Raw genomic sequence first — 8,420 nt, 5'->3', positions numbered from 1 at the left:
CGTTAGAGCTCTACAGTACTTGACATTCACAAGACCTGACTTGGCCTATATAGTAAACACAGTGTGTCAGTATATGAATAGTCCTACTGATGTTCATTGGTTGCTAGTTAAAAGAATCTTGAGGTATGTTCAAGGTACTCTGAGCTTTGGGATTAATTTTACTAGTATTAGTCCTACAGTAAATGATCCTTGGCAGCTGTTAGCATATAGTGATGCTGACTGGGCTGGAGACATCAACACTAGGAGATCTACTACAGGTTCTGTAGTGTTTTTAGGAAATAATCTCATCTCTTGGCAGTCCAAAAAGCAGGGATCAGTCTCCAGAAGCTCAACAGAGGCAGAGTATAAAGCCTTGGCAAACATTGCTACAGATATTGCCTGGATCAGACAAGTGCTACAAGATGTGAAATTCTTTTTACCTAATCCTCCTTTGGTGTATTGTGACAATATATCTGCCCTAGCACTTAGCTCCAATCCTGTCTACCATTCTAGGATCAAACATCTGGACATTGACTATCATTTTGTGAGAGAGAAAGTTCAAAAGAAAGACTTACTTGTACAGTATGTTCCTACAGAAGAGCAAGTGGCAGATGTATTCACAAAGGGATTACATAGTCCTATATTTTCACGACATTGTAATCATCTTCGATTAGGGAGTAACAAGGTAGGGAAAATGTTAACTATTGATATTAAAACAGTTAGTAAGTCAGGTGTGCAAGGCACGTGGGTTGTTAGTAGAATTAGTTAGACAGCTGAATTGGTTACACAGTTAAGCCTTACTTAACAGGTATAAAGTGTAAAAGTGCTGTAACCAAAAACAGAAAGGAAGCAATACAGAAATTAGATTTACCATTTCTCTCTGTTTCTATTTCCTTCTTCTTCCTTAGATATCTTCTTCATACCTCTCTGAATATGTTAGTTTACAATAACAAGTTACTGATAAGTGATTTGAATAAGCACTGAATAAATTTATATACCGTATTCCAGATGCTTAGTGCATACTGCTATGATAGAGAGGATGAGTTTATTAGTGAGGTATAATTATTTTTCATGTCCCCAATAGCAGGGACATATCATGAGTTACCTCACCTATATAAATATAAGAAGTGGTGCTGCTTCTAACAAGAGTTTTTTGGGTGTTTCTCTTGTAAATATTTGTGAAACCAGGAAGTAGCACACGACCATCATAGTGCTTACTCAGTTCAACAAAATTTACAAGGAAATTTTAAAGTGATATTTGTGTAGTATATCATTCGGTTTTGACAAAATGGATACATGGTTTAAGGTATGGAAAGGCCACCGCTATCTCCATCAAATCTTTGAAATACTTACACTAGTTGAAGGTTAAAATTGAAAGATTCCTTCTTGTATACATGAACATATAAGGATGAATTTATTGAAGTGTTTAAAGTATATTACAATTTTGATGAGAATGATTGGTACAATAATATATGTTTATAATTGGTTTGAATGAGAGAATGATATTTCCATTACATATATATTTTTTGAAATAGGAAGGAATTGTTTATATATATATATATGTGAATAGATATGTGACTGATTGCATATATTAGTGATGAGTCGGTGGGTGCATTGTGAAACAGAGTTATCCCTTGAAAAGTATCCTAACAGTTGTGAACTTTGGGTATTGTCAGTTATATTCAATAGGAGGCATCTGTCCACCAAAAGAGTGCTTTGGCATCTCCTCACCAAAATTAAATGGGAATTTTTAACACCCATTGGAATCTATAAAAATCCCACAACGTGGGACGTCTAAACACAACTAAAATCAATCTCTCTCTAACTCTTCTTCTCAATATATCATACAATTTTCCTGTAGAAATTCTAAGGGAATTTTAGTTTTTGCTAAACTCTATAATCCCAATCTTTGTTGTATCATGTAAGTGATTTGTCTGGAACTCATTAGCAAACTCTATAAATATCACTTTAAAGAAAATGGACCAAATTTTCTGTCTATTCTCAACTTAATTTCAAACAATTCAATTCTTTCAATTTTGCTTTGGGCTTGGATACTTCGTCTTTTTAGGTCCAAAACCTTGCCTCAATGGGCCATTACCATGTCATTTCATTTTGTGGGGCCGAAGAGGAAAAAAATAAGGTATAAACATTGCATGATGAATGAGAATTAAATTTATGAGCATTAGTATGTAAGTTATTTTGGAAAGGATGTTCATCCATGAGTATTTTAGATTATATATTCTATAGAAACATTTGGGTTATATTCAATTACTGTCACTAATATTTATGTTCATGATGATAAAATGTTTGACAAACAAAGTCGAATCCACAGAGTAGGACACGTAAACCCCCGGAATCTTCCATGGAAGCTCCGATTTTGATCCATTGAAGGCTAGGTGGTGTTTGCTGAAATGCCCCAAAGAGAGCCGTTTTTAAGAAAATAGTATGTTTTGGCCATTCTTCCTGCAGTGCAGGTAGCCTGTTAGCCTGTTATGTTCTGTTTATTTGTTTATTTGTATTGAACAAAAGAAGATCAATCATTCCATTTTCAATTATTTCCCAATCAAAAGACAACTTGCACAACATGTTCCACGGAAACTCTTTTTAAAATCATATTCCTCCTGCCCCAGCCCCAGCCCCAGCCCCACCGACCTTTTTTCTTTATTTCGTCAAGTTATGGTTGTCGCCACCATGTATGTTTATTGCGAGTAACCGCTCTCACAAGATTAGGACACGTAGACGCGTGCATGTGCTTTTAAGTCGTTGCCTTTTGTCTCATTCAAGTTGGTGCTGCCACACCACACCACACCACAGCTTCTTAAATTTCTTCTATTGCGATAGGACATAAATGCCCTTGCACCACCGTCAAACACAATGTGTGTAATGTATTGTGAAAGTAAACAATCACATAAAAAAATAAAATAAAAACAGTCACGAAAATAAAAGAACTGTTTTACCATGAATGAAGGCGTTCTCTGACGGAAACGGAACAATAGAGAACCTTCATTGTCGGTCGGCCCCACCACTTGACCTTTCTTAATTAATTTCTCACCAAGATTGCTGACCACTTTGCTACTTTGTGCCCATGCATCAACCCAATCAAATACCTTTGATGCTTCTTTTTCTTTTTTCTTTTTCCTTTTATTTTACAGAAACGCAGAGTCTTCTCTCTCTCACTGCTACTTAGCACTCACCAAGTCTCTTTCTCTCTCTAAAATTTTAAGTATTGCCATACCTTCTTCTTCTTCATGTTTTCAAGAAAGCAAATCTCGCCTCCAAATACTCCCTTGGAGGAGGAGAAAGACAAGTACTATTATTCAAAATATAAAGAAACCCAATTCTCACTCAACAATCCCAATTTAAAGTTTGCTGCCTTAGTTTTTATCTTCCTATCTTCTTGGCTTCTTCTTCTTCTCTTTTGGTTCCCACCCAAAACCACAAACAATGTCGCTGTTCTCCATCTCGCTCACAAAACCGAAAACGCCGAAACCATCAATCTCGCCGCCGCCGCCCCCACAAAATCGCCGTTCAAGGTTCCCACGTGCGACCCAAGCGTCGCAGTCTACGTGTACCCTCTGCCGCCCAAGTTCAACACCGGGCTCTTGAGCCGCTGCAAAACCCTCAACGTGTACACCGACATGTGTCCCCACGTGGCAAATCGCGGCCTCGGCCAGCCCCTTCCCAAGCTTGGCTCCCCCGCCGCCTGGTTCGCCACCCACCAGTTCATCGCCGAGATGATCTTCCACGCACGTGTGGAGAACCACCCCTGTCGCACCCTCGACCCCGCACGTGCCGCCCTCTTCTACGTCCCCTTCTACGGCGGCCTCCACGCCTCCAGCATGTTCAAGGAGGCCAACCTCACCGCCCGCGACGAGCTTGCCGTTAACCTCGTTGACCACCTCCAGGCGCAACCCTGGTGGGGGAGGAATAGCGGTAGGGACCACTTCATCGCCCTGGGGAGGACCGCGTGGGATTTCATGAGGGCCACCGACGGTCCGGATTTCGGCGCCAACTCCCTCCTCAACTTACCAGCTGTCAAAAACATGTCGGTGCTGACCGTGGAGCGGCACCCCTGGCAAGGCTCAAACCAGCACGGCATACCCTACCCTTCCTACTTCCACCCCTCCACGTGGCAGGAGATACTGACGTGGCAAAACAAAGTGCGGGAGATGTACCGGCCAAACCTGTTCTCCTTCATCGGCGGGCCCCGCAAGGGGTTGGAGAAGGCGGCGATCCGGAACGAGTTCATACGGCAATGCGGCGAGTCGACTCGGTGCTTTCTCATGAACTGTGGGCCCAGTGGGGCCAGCAAGTGCCACGAGCCGAGCGAGGTCTTGAAGGTTATGACCGAGTCGACGTTCTGCCTGCAGGCGCCCGGCGACTCGTTCACTCGTCGGTCAACGTTTGACTCGGTGCTGGCCGGCTGCATACCGGTGTTCTTTTCGCCGCACACGGCGTACACGCAGTATAAATGGTTTTTACCGGAAGAGGTAAAAACGTACTCGGTTTATATCGACGAGAAGAGCCCCGCGAGTAGAAAGATAGAGGACGAGTTGTTGAAGATATCGGGCGAGAAGGTGAAGGCGATGCGCGAGAAGCTCGTGGATTTGATCCCGAGTCTTACCTACGCGCATCCGAACGCCACCGATGTTGGGTTCGGAGACGCCGTCGACGTGACACTTGCGTCGCTGGCCAACCACTTGAGCGAAATGATGAATTAATTCAATTAAATTTTTGGAGCTGCGAATTGGATTGTGTGCGTGTTGAGTTTGGGAGAGATGAACAGTATTGGGACGTAGAAGGTGGAGGTTCAATGAATTAATTGACCTTTTCTTTTTAGCCTGCCGACAGTCCAGTTCTCCATTACTCACCGTCTTTTTCTTATTTTGTAAAGAACATTTCTATTTAATTCTTCAGAAATTTTAAAAAAAGAATTAATATATATTTTTTAATTAGTCACATATTTGTATTGATTGAGACAGAATACTTTCTCGTCAACCGATTATACTGTTGAAGTACAATTTTGAAGCTTGATCAAGCGATTATATTGTTGAAGTACAATTTTAATGACGAGTTTGATGATAGGATTTCGATTGTGTCTGAATGTATTTTTCTTGAGCTACAAACTTTTTGCATTCGTTGCTTTTATTTAGAAGTTCAGTGCCTGAATGTATTTTCTTGAACAAAATGAGTCTATTGGCATTTAGCCTATACTTACATTTTGATGGAAGAAGAAAGTAGTGATTCAAATTTCATAAATGAGTCTACTTGTGAAGGAGTATTTTTTTGTATTTTTTAAATAAATTATTTTTGTATATATGTGAAACTGTAATTTGACAGAAGGAGGAATGTCTTCTTATCGGGAAAGAGTATGTGAAACTGTTAAAAAATTAATAAGGGAATCAAGTGAAATACACAAGGCAACAAATGAAGGTATTTTATTATAACAAAATAGTTATACGACAAAGAATTGGACAGCGGCTAGGATCTCTATTTTATCATACAAAATAAGAAGAATAATGGGCGGCGACAAACGCGGCCCCTCCCTTCCACATATAATAAACTAAAGTCAGAAATCGAAAAACGTGTGTAAAATATACTTCACAAATGAAAGAAATATATATATGTGGAAAATTGGGCTCGCAATTCAAGAATCTCCTGGATGATGTTCAAAAACATGCATCCAAAACGCAACAGCAGCACAAGGCAGCACAGCATCCCTTCCAGAAGCCATCACCTTTTGACTTAGTTTCTACAGCTGCATGTCCATGGGGATTTGGGCCATCTCTTGTTGGATAACCAGCAGGTGGTGGGGCCTGCACAAAATAAGGACTTGGAGCTGTGGAATGAGGTGGGGAAGGGTATGCTGCGCCGGAGTTATTAGCTGATGAACTCATGATCTTTGAATATTAATATTCAGACAGAGAAGAAAATAATGAAATTAAGGTAGAGAAGTATTTGTGTTTTGGTTATTTTGGATGGATAGTTGATGAGATGAAGCGCAGCTTATATAGCAAGAAAAGCAGATGAGAATTGTTGGAGTCGTTGTTTCTTAGAAGCTCGGTTGACACGGCGTGTAGCTTTGTTTATGTGGCGAAGACAAATCACAGCACAAGATTGGCACACGGCAAAAGCCTACCATAAGGCTTCTAGAAGTGTTCTTTGTTCTCATTTGCCTTTTGGACACGCAGGTCAAGGTACCTACGTTGGAAAGAGGACTACAGATACTTTCGGAAAACAAAAACGGATCTTCGCACAATATTTTGTACACAAGTGTTTGTATTCAAGGTTTAAAATATCGATGGTTTTGAAAATATCGATAGTATAAAAATATAAAAATTTTGATGAAAATATCGAGATATTATCGACATTGATAAAAATTGAATAAAAACCACGAAAATTGTAAGAAAAACTTGGAAATTTTTATTGAAATTTTATTGAAACTTTGGAGAATGTTTATTCAGTCAATTATCTATTAGTTTATCACAAAAAATTGGAAGGAAATGCATTGCATGATGGGTTTAACTGATTTAAGTTCATTATATAGCGAGCTGACAAATATTGTGAGTGTAGAAAATATGTAGTAATTAATGAAAAAAGATTAAACACACCATAATCATTTACATATAATGATTTACTGCAATATTTTACACTTTGTACATTGCATGGTAAGATACATGAGTGACTTGGCACCACACATAGTTCTTATGATGTTCAAAATTTTCACTATCTTCATCATCTCTATGTGTAGAGTAAGTGTATTGTGAAGAGCAGTCATCAAATGATAAATTACCAAAATAGTTTTGCATGTAATTATTCAAAACAAAACAATATAAATATACATATTTTAGCATATTATCACAAAAACATAAGCAACATGGTGGTTAAGGCATTGGAGGATTGAAATGGCAAGGGTTTGAATCCCTTTTGTGTTTTTTTTTCTTTTCATTTTTTCCATTACATCGATATTTTTGATATTTTCAATATTATAACGATATTATAGCGATATTGTGACAAAATATTGCTGAAGTATAAGCGAAATTATCGACATCGATATTATTGATATTTGTACGATATGTGTATGGATATGTTGGGCATAATTATATGTGCATTGGTGATGTTTTAAATGGCTACATTATTGTGAAGGGCATACTTATATCATGTCATGGAATTTGGCTCCGAAATATCCGTGATTCGTAAAAACGATAATATCCTCGATATTTCGTCGATATTATCGATATTTTAGACTATGTTTGTACCCAATTTTGGAAAGTAGACCAAAAATGGTCCACTTCCCAAAATAATATATTTCTTAGGCCCAGACCCAATATCCTTCTTTTTAAAAAAAAAAAAATTAAAAAGCCAAAGGGTTCTCTTTCGCATATAGGGCCCCAGGATTAAAAGAAATCAATAAAAGCCCACGAAGATAAGAAGCCCATGCTTTTTGAGTCGCACAAAAGTTAAAAAAGAAAGATCGGTAACCGTTACACATTGACCCACGTGAGGGTCTGAAGGAGATTGTCACCATTTATGATGACTTGACCTCTTTCTCGCCCAGCAAGGCAACATGCTATACAAAAGCCGCCATAACCAGAAAGAGCCGAATTGCCAACCAGATTTCTGAGTACAACAGATTCAAATTAGAAGGCTATCGCGAAAGACTGGTGGTTTTTGTCAGAAACAACCCGTCGTTCCACCTATGAACCAGTTCAGATCGGTGGATCAGCAGCTGACTTTGGATAGCAGCTCAATATCCTTTATTTAGTGTTTATCATTAAAGCTCTCTCCTTGTCTATAAATAAAGAGCTTTCGCCACAGAAGAAGAGGACTCTCTCTCCAAAGTAGACGCAATGTCTCGAAAATACTTGAAGAACTCAAGATCTTTTCAAACCAACTTGCCTAATTTTCAGATAACCAGTTGACAACTCTTGCGTTTATCTTTTGATGCTTGGCCATCTTCATGGTATGATTTTCTTTCAAAAATAATCAGTTTGAATTCATGTACTTATCCGACTGGATTGAGAAATCTCCTGTCCTTCTTTGCCTTGTAATTTAAATTTCAAGTTAGTTAAATGGATTAATTGAGAGCCCTTATCTTCCTTTCACCGTTAAGCTAAAATCAGATAAAGAGATCGCGAAATCAACTTTAACTATTCCATTAAGCACTTGTTATTTAATTGCTTATATATATGATAAATGCTTTGATAGTTTAATTTCCTTTTCTCGCACTTTTAAATTTGTCATTCGGACACAAAGGAAGGGTCTAGGCCCAAATAGGGCTGTATCAGTCCGAAGATTGGAAAGTCGATTGGGCCTGAACTATCTCATTAGGCCCAAATTGATTATTGGCACAATCTGAGGACTATTTGAATTTGAACCAAGTTTCTAAACCTTAATAGGGTTTTGCTAACCACGATCTCCGTTTTTCCCCTTATTTGACA

The 8,420-nt window shown here is 38.8% G+C and overlaps 1 protein-coding gene across 1 annotated transcript; it reads left to right on the top strand.

The window, feature by feature from the left end:
* The first annotated feature begins 3,140 nt into the window (after positions 1-3,140).
* Positions 3,141-5,066, top strand: LOC117631534 (probable xyloglucan galactosyltransferase GT17). Its single transcript, XM_034364757.1, has one exon. It carries the CDS (start codon positions 3,228-3,230, stop codon positions 4,698-4,700), a length of 1,473 nt encoding a protein of 490 aa, XP_034220648.1. The 5' UTR covers positions 3,141-3,227; the 3' UTR covers positions 4,701-5,066.
* The last annotated feature ends 3,354 nt before the right edge of the window (positions 5,067-8,420 follow it).

The sequence above is a fragment of the Prunus dulcis genome, chromosome 6, assembly GCF_902201215.1.
Source record: "Prunus dulcis chromosome 6, ALMONDv2, whole genome shotgun sequence".
NCBI classification, from domain to species: Eukaryota; Viridiplantae; Streptophyta; class Magnoliopsida; order Rosales; family Rosaceae; genus Prunus; species Prunus dulcis.
This window is presented reverse-complemented; position numbering and strand designations above follow the sequence as displayed.